Source organism: Eulemur rufifrons, chromosome 23, assembly GCF_041146395.1.
Source record: "Eulemur rufifrons isolate Redbay chromosome 23, OSU_ERuf_1, whole genome shotgun sequence".
Taxonomy (NCBI): domain Eukaryota; kingdom Metazoa; phylum Chordata; class Mammalia; order Primates; family Lemuridae; genus Eulemur; species Eulemur rufifrons.
In genome coordinates, this window is record NC_091005.1 from 12,938,629 (window position 1) to 12,954,900 (window position 16,272).

The following is a 16,272-nucleotide window of genomic DNA, read 5'->3' on the forward strand; positions in this document are numbered from 1 at the left end:
TTTTAAGAACACTATGCCTACCTGAAATCCAGGATGCACGAATCTTGAGATTCCCTAACTTAATTACACCTGTAAAGACGCTATTCCAAATACAATCACATTTGCAGGTCCTGGGGGCTTAGGACTTAGCTTTGTGGGGGCCACAGTTCAACCCACTACACAAATTGAATGTAGACAGGGTGTGCTCTAATTAAAATGAAGTAAGGATATCTTTCTATGACCTGAGTTGAAAAGAAGCCTTTTCTTTTTTGAATTTAAATTGTATTTATGCCCCAAATGATACATGGACATAGTTAGAAAGTCAAATAGCATCACAAGGCTTATAGTGCAACAGCAGTTCCTTGCTCTATCCCTTTTTATTCTTGGCTCTTGTTCCTTAGTGGCAATGACTTTTAACTATTTTAGCTCTCGTCTGGTATTGACTTTTATATTTCCAAATGACATCCTTATACTGTTAATTTCTTCCCTTGTCAGTTTTATCTATTGTCTTTGAACCATGAAAGATGAAGATGTAGCTCTCTTCCTGGCCAGTCTCCTTAAGACGGAGGCTGCATTTTCTGATTACAACCATATTGCAATTTTTGATTAAGTTGTTTATGCTATTATGCTTATAAATGCTATTCACAGCTGAACCAGGAGTGCAGTGGCACAATCATAGCTCACAGCAACCTCAAAGTCTTGGGCTCAAGTGATCTTCCTGCCTCAGCCTCCTGAGTAGCTGCCAGTCTAGGCGCTCACCACCACACCCAGCTAATTTTTCTATTTTTCTGTAGAGAGTCTGGCTCTTGCTCAGGCTGGTCTCTAACTCCTGATCTTAAGCAATTCTCCCCACTGGGTCTCCCAAAGTGCTGGAATTACAGGTGTGAGGCATTGTGCCCGGCTTACTTCAGATATTTCTTCTGTGACGTGTTCTCTGTCTTCTGGTATTCCAATTATGTGTATTTTGCAACTTCTGAAATTGTCCCACAGTTCTTGGATTTTTTTTTTTTTCCATTCTTCTTTCTCTTTGCATATCAGTTTGGGAAGTTTCTATTGACATATCTTCAAGCTCACTGATTCTTTGGTCACGTAGGGAAGGGGAAATATCTTTTTGTCACTCATCCTGTGTTCATGGCCGAGGCCCCTAGAACAAAAGAAAGGTTAATGAGAAGAAAGCATGCAAATTTATTTAATATAAATTTTACATGACATGGGAGCTGTCACAAGGAAATGAAGACCTGAAAAAGCAGGTAAACTTGTGTATGTTTTATGCTTAGGTTTGATGAAGAGTGGAACAGTTGTGGACAAATATGATTGGACAAAAGGGATATGATCTAATGATAATAAACCAGGGGAAAATTTAACAAGGCCTATTTGTTCAGATTTTTCTCTGTGTCCCTGTGTGTCCAGAGATAAGGATGTTCCTTTCCTAGGCATATAGGGAGAGCACCTCTTAAATGAGAGTTATTTGATCTGCTTCAGGGGTGGTCAGAAAACCCTTACTAGGTTTTATGACCTGCTTCAGGGGCTAAGGGTGGCAGGTGAGGGTGTTTAATGACCTTACTGCTTCTGCTGTTTTCTCAAATGCCAAGCTGTCATATTTTGGGGTATTGTGTCCTGAACCCCATCAGCCATGTACCATCTACCAATGAACTCATCAAGGCATTGTTTGTTTCTGTTACATTGTGATTTCTAGCATTTTCTTTTGATTGTTTATTACAGTTTCCGTATCTCTGCTTGCATTACCCATCTGTTTTGTCTGTTGTCTACTTTTTGCATTAGCGCTCTTAACATATTAATCATACTTATTTTGAATTCCCAGTTAGATAATTCTAAAATGTGTCCCGTCTGAGTCTGGCTCCAATGCTTGCTTTGTCTCTGTTTCACACTGTTTCCTCCTGCCTTGTAATTTTTCAGTGCCAGCTAGGCATGCAGCATTGCGTAGTAGGTAAATAAGGCTTTAGTATGGGGTTTAATGTTAATCTGGCAAGGAGTTGGTCTGTGTTTAATGATTGCTGTAAGTGTGGGTACCAGAGGCTTCACATTCCTCTAGTGTCCTTGTTTTTGTCTCCCCTGTTTTCTTTGGTCTTCCCTAGAAACTCCTTCTTAAATAGAGTGTGAGCCTTTCAGCTCTTTCAGCTGTAATTCCCTGCTATTATACTGGAGCCCCGCTGGCGAAGTGTGTGGGAGGGCAAGTATTTTATAACCTCATGATCAAGTCTCAGTCTCTCAGTGGGCCTGTGTCCCTGGGCTGTGACTTTCATTAGAGTTGTCTGTTTTTCTCCTGTTAAGTGAGACAGGAAGGTTAGAAGGGGCTGGAATCAGGTAGTTCACTCTGGTTACTACCAGAGCTGGGAGGAGATCTTTCTTGGTTCTTTACCAGAACCTTGTAGGGCAGGATTTACTATTTTTTTCCCCTATTTTATTCACCAGTATGTCATTAGCACCAAATACAGTACATAGTACATAACAGAGGCCCAATAAATATTTGTCGAATGATTGAATGAATGCCTTTAAGCCCTAGAAATTGTTTTATCTAGGTGTGAGAAATTTCTCAGATTTAAAATGGTAATAAACTGATGACCTTTCTCTGAGTGAAGTTAGTCCCCAATTTAGTGTCTGCTTATTGGGATCTGCAGTGTTCGTGAGTGTTTCTCTCATCTAAAATGCTACCTAAAATGGGATTGTTGTGCACCAGTTGTTCTTAAGCTTTTTGACTATAACATTTAGTAAGATGTACATTTTATATCATAACCCGGTAGACATGTTTATGTAAAATACATTTATCTGAAAAACTGTTTTGTGAAATAATGCTTTCCTTTATTTATAATGTACTTCTATATTTTCTACTCTATAAGTTTATATTTTATTTTTTAAAATGCTTATCAAAGGCCAGGAGTGCTGGCTCATGCCTGTAATCCTAGCACTCTGGGAGGCTGAAGTGGGAGGATCGCTTGAGGTCAGGAGTTTGAGACCAGCCTGAGCAAGAGTGAGACCCTGCCTCTACTAAAAATAGAAAAAATTAGTCAGGTGTGATAGTGCGCGCCTGTAGTCCCAGCTACTTGGGAGGCTGAGGCAGGAGGATTGCTTGAGCCCAGGAGTTTGAAGTTGCAGTGAACTATGATGATGCCACTGCACTCTACCTGGGACGACAGAGCAAGACTCTGTCTCAAACAACAACAAACAAATAAAATGCTTGTCAAGATTTATGTAGAGGGTAAATTCAGACAAAATCTGTTATTTGGGGTTTTTTTTTTTTTTTGAGAAATCTGGGTAAATCTACCAGATTTAGTAAAAGGAGAAGTTTTGACTTCCTCCTCCCCCTCTGAATAAATCTATTACTCCCTTCAAAAATGAAATTCTTTGTGTATGTATAACTGTTGGTTATATTTTAAACATTGTTTTCCCTCTTCCCCCTGTCTGCCCCAGACTTATGCTAACTCAGTTTTTTGGGGAGTAATTTGGATGCAAATACTTTCTGTTGCTCTTAGCAGGGGTAAAAGTACTTGAGTACATGTACAGTCATCTACTTGTGTTGCTGAGACAGGTATATTGCAAATTCTGGGAATTTGGACCTAATGCACATTAGGAACCATGTATGAGATGGGACCTGAGGCAAAAGCTAATAGGTTTAAAGTACTTGGACTGGGATGGGATCTTTCTTAACTTCTGCGGTTAGGGTTATTTTTCTTTGTACATAAATTGCAAAGATTTTACGATTCAAAATACCTCCCTTGTACAATGTCAGGGTGGTATCTTGCTAATTGGGTCTGGAACTCCAGACAAAGCTCCAGTAACATCATGGATCACTGTTAGTAAACAAAGGGCTGTCAGTGTGAAAGACGTTGCAGAAAGAATCCTTGGTGGTGGTATCTGCCCCGTTTGTCCCAGTTGGCTTCGTTCATTCCAAGGCTTCTTTAGAATGCATCCAATTGATTTAGTTTTGGGGCCATGAAGTATAGATCAAGAGATTTGGTCTTTCTCTCATTTAATAGGCCATGTGGGGGCTTCAGGTTTCATTCTCTAAGAGTTAAGACTAAAGGCTAAAAACAGCGAAAAGCTCAGGAAAACAAGCTAGTTCAAAAACTACCGAGAGTTGAGTTGCCTTAGGAAAGAAAGAGTCCCGACAGACGTAAAGATTTTGAAAATATTCTTTTATTTGTAAAGTCTATAAATAATGGATTTCCAGCTTTTAGTGTTTTAATGCCAGTTACTAAAAGCCCTGAGGCTTAATTTATAATCATTAATCTTCCTTTCATTACTCAAGATAGGATCTTTTTTCCCTTAAAATTATTGTTCAATTATGAAGAAGATCAAACATATAAAATGGTTCAGAGACTAAGATAACAAAAAGTCGTAAAAACCACCATCTGGATTTAATGAATATGAACATTTTACCATATTTGCTCTGGAACTTTTTTCTTTAAAAGATAAACTGTTGTAGAGACAGTTGAAGTTCCCTTGGTCTCTCTCCTCACTCCAATTCCCCTGCTTCTTCCTCCCCTACCCAAGAGGGAAATTTTGTTCTGAACTTGGGATGGTTCCTTCCTGTCCATGCTTTTATACTTTTACTACATTTGTGTGTCCATGGCAGTATGCGCGGTTGTTTTGTGTAAGTCCAAGTGTATACTGATGGCATCATACTGTACTTAGGCTGCCATTTGCATTTTTTTTTTTTTGTCCCTTAGCATTACAGTTTGGGATTTGTACATGTGACTTGAATTCACATATTTCAGTTACTATATACCATGCCAATTTAGAAATATATCACAATTTATCTATTTTCCCACTGATAGATATTTAGGTTGTTTACAATGCTTTGCTATTATAAACATCACTCTCATGAACATCCTTAAACATGGCTGCTTCTGTGTTTATTGGAGAATTTTCCTCTCACAAATGCCTGGGAGTAGAATCCTGGGGGTACAATATATGTGTCATTAACTCTATGGGAGGTGGTCAGGTGCCATCTAACGTGCACCTTGTGCAGAAGTGTGTGAGACTTCTCACTAACACTTGTTGTCAGATTTCTTATCTCTTTCTAATCTGATGGGTAGCAAGGAGAGTTCGTCTTTTTACTGGTTCACCAAAACAAATTTAGTCCAGGGGAGTCAAAACATCATCTTTTTAAATTTAGAAAATTGGTGTTCAAATTCATTCATTCAGCAAGTATTGATGGAGTTCCTACTAAGAGCCAGGTACCATTCTAGACACTAGGGCTGCAGGGCTAACAGGTGAGACAGACATCATGGCCCTCGAAGAACTTACCTTCTAGTGGAGGGAGACAGGCAATAAATACAGTAAATAAATACAGTATGTGGCATGCAGTGATAAAGTGAAATAGGGAAGGAAGACCCCTTAAGAAACAGACCTTTGAGTCAATGCCTGAAGGCAGTTGGGGAATAAGCCCTGTATGTGGACACCTAGAGGGAGAGCATTCTAGATGAGGGGGTGGGATGCAAAGACAGAAGTAGGAGCATGTCTGCATGCTCAAGGGGGCGGGTGTGTGGGGACAGTGGGGGGAGGGAAGTGGCCGATGAGGTCAGAGTAGTGTGTGGAAGTGAGAGGAGCATATCGCTTAGGCCCTTAAAGGTCATTTTAAGGACTTTGTCGGCCGGGCGTGGTGGCTCACGCCTGTAATCCTAGCACTCTGGGAGGCCGAGGCGGGTGGATCGCTGGAGGTCAGGAGTTCGAGACCAGCCTGAGCAAGAGCGAGACCCCGTCTCTACTAAAAATAGAAAGAAATTATATGGACAACTAAAAATATATATAGAAAAAATGAGCCGGGCATGGTGGCACATGCCTGTAGTCCCAGCTACTTGGGAGGCTGAGGCAGAAGGATTGCTTGAGCCCAGGAGTTTGAGGTTGCTGTGAGCTAGGCTGACGCCATGGCACTCACTCTAGCCCGGGCAACAGAGCAAGACTCTGTCTCAAAAAAAAAAAAAAAGGACTTTGTCCTTCACTGTGTTGGACTATGTCTTAGTCTGTTTTGTGCTGCTATAACAATAGTAGAGACTGGGTGATTTATAAAGAACAGAGATTTATTTCTTACACTTTTGGAGGCTGGAAAGTCCAAGGTCAAGGGGCCCACATCCTGGCAAGGGCCTTCGTGCTGCATTATCCTATGTGGAAGTCAGAAGGGGAGGGAATGAGAGGGGGCCAAACTCGCTATTATAACCAGCCCACTCTTGAGATAATGAACTCACACCTACTGTAATGACATTAATCTGTTAATCATCTCTTGAAAGTCCCACCTCTTAACACTGTTGAATTGGGGATTAAGTTGCCAATACATGAACTTTGGGGGACACATTCAATCCAAGCAGATGGAAACTGCAGGGTGGTTTTGGACATCAGAGTGCCATGATCTGACTTACATATAATTTAAAAAATGACTCTGCTGAATTTAGAGTTTAGATTGAAAGGGGCAAAGGGCAGAACCAGGAAAAGCAATAATACTGGTGACAAACCATGGCCGTTTGGACTCAGGTGGTGACAGTACAGATGTTAAGAGGGTTGAACTTGGAAATATTTTTTTTTTTTTTCCTTTTTTGAGGCAGAGTCTCTCTCTGTTGCCCGGGCTAGAGTGCAGTGGCGTCAGCTTAGCTCACAGCAACCTCAAACTGCTGGGCTCAAGCAATCCTCCTGCCTCAGCCTACTGAGTAGCTGGGACTACAGGCATGCGCCACTATGCCCAGCTAATTTTTTCTATATATGTTTTTAGTTGTCCATATAGTTTCTTTCTATTCTTAGTAGAGACAGGGTCTTATTCTTGCTCAGGCTGGTCTCAAACTCCTGAGCTCAAATGATCCACCCGCCTCGGCGTCCCAGAGTGCTAGGATTACAGGCGTGAGCCACTGCACCTGGCCTTAACTTGGAAATATTTAAAGGTAGAACCACCAAGTTTATTGACGGATTGGATGTAGGATGTGAGGAGGAAAGGGGAGGTAAGAATAAGTCCCGGGGTGTTGGCCTGCACCACCGGGTAAAAGGAGTTGTCACAAGTTAATCTAGAGAAGACTGGGGAGCAGGGTGGAGGGGAATATCAGAAGCTCACTTTGTCAATAGGCCAGTGGATCTGAGGGTCTAAGGTTCAAGGCTGAGGATCGTACTGGACACCTGAATTTGGGATTGTCAGCAGGTAGATGAGATGTAAAGCCCAAGACTGGCCGAGATAGCCAAGAGAAGAGGCGTAAGGCCTGAGGTGTGGGACACTCTGATGGCTAGAGGTTGAGGAGGGGGAAGGAGCTCCCAAAGAAGCCCAAGGCTGGCAGCCTGGGAAGCTGGCAGGGGATCAGGCAGGTGCGGTGTCCTGGAAGCCGAGGGAAGAAAGGGTTCAGGACGAAAGGGTGATCAGTTGTGTCACATGCTGCCAATACGGCAGTCCTATAGGAGGACCGAGAGTCACCATTGGATTTAGTAACGCAGAGGTCATTCGAGACCTTGGTAGGAAGAGCTTTGGTTTTATATTCCTTTTGCTCTAAGTAACGTTTTCAGAGGTTTCCACTGAAGTGAAATGCCTATTACAGACTAGGCCAGAAAAAACTTAGCTACTTTACATCTTTTTGGAAACTGGATGTATCTTACAAATAAGACAAATTCTGTTTTGTTTTGCTAGAAATCTTTTTCTTTTTTTTGATATAGAAATTTATTTAACATGTATACATGGGGAGAATCACAGGCTGATTAGCCCACTAAAAACCTTAAAGTGTAAAACTGTTTGACTTTGGCTACGGAAAATGTCAAAATCAATGTTATTAATACTTAGCTGTAGCTACATTTAATTCTCATATAAAGGGCTTCTATTCTTGGAGTAACATGGTGAGTTAATAACCATGTTTTTTTTTTTTTTTAATTTTTTATTTTATTTTTTTTTTTTTTGAGACAGAGTCTCACTCTGTTGCCCAGGCTAGAGTGAGTGCCGTGGCGTTAGCCTAGCTCACAGCAACCTCAAACTCCTGAGCTCAAGCGATCCTCCTGTCTCAGCCTCCCGAGTAGCTGGGACTACAGGCATGCACCACCATGCCCGGCTAATTTTTTCTATATATATATTTTTAGCTGTCCATATAATTTCTTTCTATTTTTAGTAGAGATGGGGTCTCGCTCTTGCTCAGGCTGGTCTCGAACTCCTGAGCTCAAACGATCCGCCCACCTCGGCCTCCCAGAGTGCTAGGATTACAGGCGTGAGCCACCGCGCCCGGCCAATAACCATGTTTTAAGGCTGAACAGCTCTTTAAAATGGAAAATCAGGTGCTAGGCTCAGTGGCAGGCACCTGTAGTCCCAGCTACTCAGGAGGCTGAGGTGGGAGGATTGCTTGTGCCCAGGAGTTCAAGGCTGTAGTGAGCTACGATCGCACCTGTGAGTAGCCACTGTGCTCCAGCCTGGGCAATATATCGAGATTCTGTCTCTTAAAAAAAGAAAAAAAAAAAAAAGGTGATAAAATGTAAAATAAAATAGAAAGTCAGGGGGAGAGGTCACATCCATGTAAAATGAAAGAAGGTATTAATGATGTTGACTAGAACAGGAATTTTACCGGATTTTTACAGCAGCAGTTCTCAAGTATGATCCTCAGGCATCTGGAGGCTTCTGAGACTTGTCTAGGCTTCTGCAAGGTCAAAACTGTTTCCTAGTAACACAAATTCTTTATTTGCCTTTTCACCGTGATGCCATTTGCACTCGTGGTGCAAAAGCAAAGGTGGGCAAAGCTGTCCGGACCAGCACGAAGCAGGCTGTGCTGTTGCCATGGTGGTCTTCACCACAAACACTCTCAATAAAAAGAAAAGAAAAAGCCAGTTTCATGTAAGAATGTCCTTGATGAAGCAGTAAAATTTATTAATTGGGTGAAGTCTTGACTCTTGAGCACATTCTTTCTCTTTTTTTTTTATTTTAGTTTTTTTGAGACAGAGTCTCGCTCTGTTGCCCGGGCTAGAGTGCCGTGGCATCAAGCTCACAGCAACCTCAAACTCCTGGGCTTAAGCGATCCTTCTGCCTCAGCCTCCCGAGTAGCTGGGACTACAGGCATGCACCACCATGCCTGGCTAATTTTTTTTCTATATATGTTTTTAGCTGTCCAGATCATTTCTTTCTATTTTTTTAGTTGAGATGGGGTCTCGCTCTTGCTCAGGCTGGTCTCGAACTCCTGACCTCAAGCCATCCTCCCGCCTCGGCCTCCCAGAGTGCTAGGATTACAGGCGTGAGCCACCGTGCCTGGCCCATTCTTTATAATACTCTGTGTGTTGAAATGGGAAATACGCCCTGAGCTCCTCTGCTGCACATTGAAGTCTGACAGTGTTGAGAGAAAGCACTTGTACGGTTGTTTGGATTGAGAGCTGGATTAGTTGCTTATTGGGTGAAATACCATTTCTATTTAAAGAAAACAACTAATAGACAAATGAACATTACTAGAGTTGTATATTTGCCAGACATTTTCTTGAAAATGAATGAAGTGAGCCTGACGCTTCGAGGAAAATCACTGACTGTATTTGCTGCCAATGATAAATATGAGTTTTTTTTGGTTTCTGGGTGTTTGTTTGTTTGAAATGGGGTCTCTCTGTTTTGCCCAGGCTGATATTGAACTCCTGGGCTCAAGCGATCCTCCCATCTCAGCCTCCCGAGTAGCGGGGACTACAGGCATGTGCCACGGCAGCCGGCTTAAAATATGAGTTTTTAAGTGAAATTAGAATTTTGGAACACTTATTTTACCACCAAGAGCTCAACAGCTTCCTGATGCTTAAAGACTTATCTGATGAAGTCAATGGTGACATTCACAAATATCATTTTTTTATATTGTATAATGAAATGTGTCAACATTTGGCATATCTGCATAACTCAATGAACGAATATTTTCCAAATGGCAAATAATGATGTTCCAAAATCACATATGAGTAAAAGATCCATTCAAAGTGCAAGATAGATTTCTGCTTGTAGTCAAGAAAGATATGGAGACAGGGATATCTGATGGCTAATGTTGAGAATCTTTTAGTATGCTAATTAGCCATTTGGGTGTCTTCTTTGGACAAATATCTATTCAGATCTTTTACCTATTTAAAAAATTGGATTAGCTGTCTTTTTTTTCTCTTTTTCTTTTTTTTTACATTATACTGGTAGCAAGGATTACTATCAAACTCTATTCATTGGGCCAGAGACCCTTGTGGTTTGGTGAAAAACTTGCCCCTCATGTAACACACTAGATTAATTGTCTTTTTCTTGTTAAGCTATGACTTTCTTTTTGGAGATGTTGTATTAGCCGTGCCCTCCTCCAGACTTTGTTACAGCATGTTGACAGTCCTGTGTCCTTCCTAGACCATCCAAGACCTATGCAGGTTCAAGGGCCGTCAGAAGACGGACAGTACCCTGCCCAAAGTAGCGTGGCCACAGTTGCTAGGATGTTTATGTTTTCTTGCCTCTGTTTCTTTAAACTTAAATATTAAAATTGAGTTCAGTTCCTCAGTCGTCTTATCAGATATTCTCTAAACCCGCTGCTCTGTTTGTCTTGCAGGTTCATGGTGATGCTATGGCATCTGCCAGCTCCAGCCGGGCAGGAGTGGCCCTGCCTTTCGAGAAGTCTCAGCTTACTTTGAAAGGTGAGTGGCACTGTGTGAACTGTTTCCCGTATCCGTGGGGAAGAGGTGGAATTATACCACACCTGGAGAGCCAAATTTTGTGAAATAGCTTACCAGTGTAACTATTCATCCTCATAGGATTGTCATATTGTAGCTGGAATTCTTGAAGATGAAAGAAAATAACTCGAAGAAAAAGGAAAAAAGGAACTTTAGGCTAAAATTGTCTGAAATAGTGATTTCTTTATGCCTGAGGGCTCTTTTCTGTCTATACTCACTCCCTAGGTGAAATCATCCAACCTTGTGGCTTTAAATGCCACCAGTTTACGGTCACTCCCTCTGGGCCTTTCCTCTGAACTGATTCTTATATCCAGTAGCCAACTTGTTGCTTCTACTTGAATGTTTGGTAAACATGTAAATTTAACATGTCTATAACTGAGCTCCTGACCTTTCTTTCTCATGTCTTATATTCAGCCTACTAGGAAATCTGGTTGGCTCTGTCTTGAAAATGTATCTGACTCTGCCATTTCTCACCACCCCTATGGTCTCAGCCTAGTCCAGGCTGTCATCATCTTCACCCTGCATTAAGATAGGAGCCTCCCAGCCTGTCTGCTGCTCTGTTCTTTACCCTCCTTTAGCCTGTTAGTCACGCAGCATTGTTCTTGTTAAAATTCTTTTTTTTTTTTTTTTGAGAGAGTCTCACTCTGTTGCCCGGACTAGAGTGCCGTGGCATCAGCCTAGCTCACAGCAACCTCAAACTCCTGGGCTCAAGCGATCCTACTGCCTCAGCCTCCCGAGTAGCTGGGACTACAAGCATGCGCCACCATGCCCGGCTAATTTTTTGTATATATTTTTAGTTGTCCCCATAATTTCTTTCTATTTTTTTTAGTAGAGACAGGGTCTCGCTCTTGCTCAGGCTAGTCTCGAACTCCTGAGCTCAAATGATCCACCTGCCTCGGCCTCCCAGAGCGCTAGGATTACAGGCGTGAGCCACCATGCTTGGGCCTCCCATTAGTATTTTTGAAATATAACTGTTACTCGTTTAAAATTCTTTCCTGGTTCAAAATTCTTTCCTCCAGCCCTTCTGAGTCCCTGCTTGGAGGAAATGATATTATCTGTTTCTTGTGTGTTGCTTCCAAGATACATCCAAGGGGATGAATTTTTGTAATTTTGAGAGCCAGATTGCGTTCCTTGGAAGAAATACTCTTCTTGCAACGTATGAGAGTGCCTGTTTCCCCATGAGTTTACCAGCACGATGTGTTGTCAGACTTTTTATTTTTGCCGATCTGATTGGTAAAAGCTTGTTTTCTCAGTGTAGTTTTATTTCCCACTTCTTTAGTTATACAGTTGACCCTTGGAACAGCGTAGGGGTTAGGGATGCCCTATGCAGTTGAAAATCTGCGTCTAACTTTTGACCCCTCAAAACTTAACTATTGGTAGCCTACTGTTGACCAGAAGCCTTACCGATTACATAGTTGATGAACACGTATTGTTATGTTATGTGTATTATATCCTGTCTTCTTACAATAAAGTAATGATCTTTATCCTCGTGGTCTTCACATTAAGTAGGCTGAGGAGTAGGGGGGAAGGGGAAGGTTTGGTCTTGCAGTCTCAGGTGCAGCAGAGGTGGAAGAAAATCTACATATAAGTGCACAAAGTTCAAACCTGTGTTGTTCAAGAGTCAACCATAATGATGTGTAGCATTTTATCGTATATTTAGGGGAAGTTTATATTTCCTTTTCTTTGGATTGTGTATTCCTGTGCTTTGCCTGCTTCCTGTTGAGTTATTGATTTTTTTTTTTTTTTTGTAGTCTTGAAACATTTTAGTTATTTTTCTTGGAGTCTCCTGGCGGCTCCAGCTCTTTTGAGGAGGAAGATGGGTTAAAGTGAACTGATGTAGTTTTGAACTTGGGACTACCTTAGCTAATAATTAGCAAGCATAGGTCAAAGCAGAAGTCTGCCCATGGACTGCGGTAACATCCTGGGGTCCCTGTCTTGGGATCATATTGTTCAGGAACACACACTTATTTCTAAAGGTTTCTCTGTTGCCTTTCCTCAAGGTACATTTTCTTACTAGTGTGGAAAGAGCTAACTTGATAATACAGGTAGATCTCACTATACATGCATTTAACCTACAGAGATTTGACAATACCATCCAGGAAAATGAGGGAGAAAGAGAAAGAGAGAACAACAATTTAAATAGCATGGGTGGTTCTTTTTCCCAGGCATTGCGTTGAGAGAGCCGGTAGTGTGAAGTGGGGGGGTGTCATTATGTAGTGCCTTGTGTTTGCCTCAGTTCCCTTGTGCTGTCCACAGTGTGATCCTAGAGTTTTCAGGTACATATTGAAATACATCAAGGCCCTTAAACATAAGCCAGCTATTTTATTTGATATTTAACTCAAGAAACAGTGAAAAATTGAACACTGAAAAATACAGCCTAACAAAGCAAAAAGCAGGCTGTTTGGAGCCTATTGAAAGATAACATGCCAGTCTCTCTTGTGGTGCTTTCCTAAGAGCTTTGTAAGGGTATAATTTTGGTATTATGTGATTTTTGCCTTACTTGTTGACTTTAAAAGCTACGTTCTATGGGAATACGCGATTCCATGTATAATAAACTGGCATTTATATTTCATGAAACTGTGAATAGACTTTCTAGATAAAGTTGCTCATATCTTGAGGCCTTTATTTTGGCTTTTCTTTTTCTTTTTTACTTCCATGGGCAATGGAAGACATTTTGGCTTGTTTTTTAGGAATAAGAGATATTCAAAATATCACTCCACTGATTAACTATTAATATAAATTATAGAGGGAAAAAATATATCTTTACAATGGAGAGACCTGGCTGACTCCACATTAACCAAGAACTTGAACTTAGTATCCCAATAGGAGGACAGCCTACTGTATACAATAATAAGAGGTACGCAACGTAACTTACGTAGTATTCTGGACAAAAATATTTAAAGTGAATCCAATCATGAGGAAACAATCAGAAAAATGCAGAATTTGGCACATTCTATAAAACAGCTGGTAGAAGTCTTTCAAAATTATTGTCATGGAAAACAAGGGGAGGGTGTTCTAGATTTTAAAAGATCATGGAGACAATAGCCACGTGCGTTTTATGTATTTTGATTGGATCCTGGATTGTGGGAAAAAGCAGCTGTAAAAATATGTTGGTAACAATTTGGGAAATTAGGATGGTGACTGGATAGCAGCTGGTAGAGGGAGTGACTAAATTTTTTTAGATACGATAATAATGGTGGTATGGTTGGGTAGGACAATGTCATTATTAGGAGTTGCATTCTGAAGGCATTTAGGGCTGATCTGTCATGATGTCTACAACTTGCTTTCAAATGGTTTTCCAAAAACTGTGTGTATACATACATACATACATACATATAGATGACATATATCTATAGTCTGTGCTGTCCAGTAGGGTAGTCCCTGTAGTCACATAGAACTATTTACATTTTTTTTTTTTTTTTTTTTTGAGACAGAGTCTCACTCTGTTGCCCAGGCTAGAGTGAGTGCCGTGGCGTCAGCCTAGCTCACAGCAACCTCAAACTCCTGAGCTCAAGTGATCCTCCTGTCTCAGCCTCCCGAGTAGCTGGGACTACAGGCATGCGCCACCATGCCCGGCTAATTTTTTCTATATATATATTTTTAGCTGTCCATATAATTTCTATTTTTAGTAGAGATGGGGTCTCGCTCTTGCTCAGGCTGGTCTCGAACTCCTGAGCTCAAACGATCCGCCCACCTCGGCCTCCCAGAGTGCTAGGATTACAGGCGTGAGCCACCGCGCCCGGCCTACATTTTAATTAACATTAGATAAAACTTAAAATTCATATCCTCATTTGTGCTAGTCATATTTCAGGTGCTCAATAGCAACATGTGTTTCATAGCAATGTTTTGGACAGTGCAGATATAGAACATTTTCATCACCGTAGAAGTTCTCTTGGATAGTGCTGAGATAGATATACACATAGAATAAGAAATAAATGTGGCAAAATAACAATTGGTAAAGAGTATATAAATATTTGTTGTTCTATTGTTTCAACTTTTCTATAGATTGGAAACTTCAAAATAAGAGTACTGAATGTAACATGTGATCCTACCTTGGGTCCTGGACCAGAAAAAATTTTTCTTTTCTTTTTTGCTTTGATGGATGTTGATAGGACAATTGGCAAAATTTGAGTTAGGGGAGAAAAATTATAATAAAGCAAATAGAGTCAAAAGTTAATATTGGGTAACTGAGGAATTCTTTGTATTATTCTTGCTAGTTTTCTGTAAGTCTGAAATCATATCAAAATTTTAAAAAGTAAAAAAAAAAAAGAATTCTAAGAAAAAAAGCTACAGGGCAACAAAAAGCATACGTGATGGGAGAGTTGACATGGCCTAGGAGCTGGGAGACTTGGTTCCAGTTTTAGCTCTTCTCTGACTCACTCCGTGATTTGGGATAAGTTATTTCACCTTCCTGAATCTTAGTTGGCCCAACTACGAAATAAAGCGTTTGGATTTTTTCATTTGAAAGAGATTGTCTAGCTCAAAATTATAGGTCTCTAATGATAAGTATAGATACTTCTTGACTTACAGTGGAGTTCCATCCTGAAAAACCCATAAATTGAAAATATCATAAATTGAAAATGCATTTAATATACCTACCCCCACTGAACATTGTAGCTTAGCCTAGCCTACTTTTTATGTATTTATTTATTTTGTTAAGAGGGTCTTGCTCTGTGGCCCAGGCTGGAGTACAGTAGTGTGATCCCAGCTCACTGCAACCTCAAAATCCTGAGCTCAAGGTGGGACCCTCCCACCTCAGCCTCCTGAGTAGCTGGGCAGGGACTACAGTCTGGGCACCACCGTGCCTGGCTAATTTCTTTTATTTTTTATAGAGACAGGGTATTGTTATGTTGTCCAGGCTGGTCTTGAACTCCTGGCCTCAAGCAATCCTCCCGCCTTGGCCTCTGGAAGTGCTGGGATTACAAATGTGAGCTATGGTTCCGGCCAGCCTAGCCCACCTTAAATGTGCTCAGAAGACTTACATTAGCCTACACTTGGGCAAAATCGTCTAGCAACATAGTATACAGTACGAACACTGTCAGTTGTTTGCCCCCGTGATCCAGTGGCTGACCGGGAGCTGCAGCTCGCTGCTGCTGCCCAGTACCGCACCGCATATGGCTAGTCTGGGAAAAGACCAAAATTCAGAATTCAAAGTATGGTTTCTACTCAGTGGAAAAATCGTAAGCTAAACCGTCCTGTCCGACGGTGTGTAGTCCCCATTTTTTTTTTTTTTTAAGTAAAAGGCATGCGGATCTACTCCTTCACCGCCAGGTGGCCTCAGTTAACCTCGGTCCACGTGTGAAGAACTGTCCCTCGTTTTCCTGCTCTGGGCCATGCCTCAGGGCCACAAAGCTTTATTCTTAGAACCATCTCCCTTCTTGCTTCTCAATCTTAGCCACAACTGCTTTTTTGCTTCTTGGCTTCTTTCCTACAGTTCCTTTGGGATCTGGGAAGATAGTTGTTAGAAAAAAACAATCTGGAGGTGGATTTGATCTTTGCCTAGTTGCGGGCCATGATAGGACTGTGGGAAGGGCCTGGGAGGGAGAGGTTTGCTGATATCCAACAGAGGGGAGCTCAGGCTAGAGTAGTCTTGCCATTATGGGCAAGGGACATCATCCTTGGATTTGGGACATGGGTCAAAAGGGGATGTCTAGATGTGTTTCTTCCTGGGAC

The 16,272-nt window shown here is 41.4% G+C and overlaps 1 protein-coding gene across 1 annotated transcript in view; it reads left to right on the forward strand.

Moving 5' to 3' along the window:
• The first annotated feature begins 1,172 nt into the window (after positions 1–1,172).
• WWP2 (WW domain containing E3 ubiquitin protein ligase 2) overlaps positions 1,173–16,272 on the forward strand; it is a 120,271-nt gene continuing 105,171 nt past the window's right edge. Inside the window, exons 1-2 of the mRNA XM_069456663.1 lie at positions 1,173–1,229; positions 10,479–10,563. Coding sequence (XP_069312764.1) covers positions 1,185–1,229; positions 10,479–10,563 — 130 coding nt within the window. The 5' untranslated portion in view covers positions 1,173–1,184. The remainder of the gene's footprint in view (positions 1,230–10,478; positions 10,564–16,272) is intronic.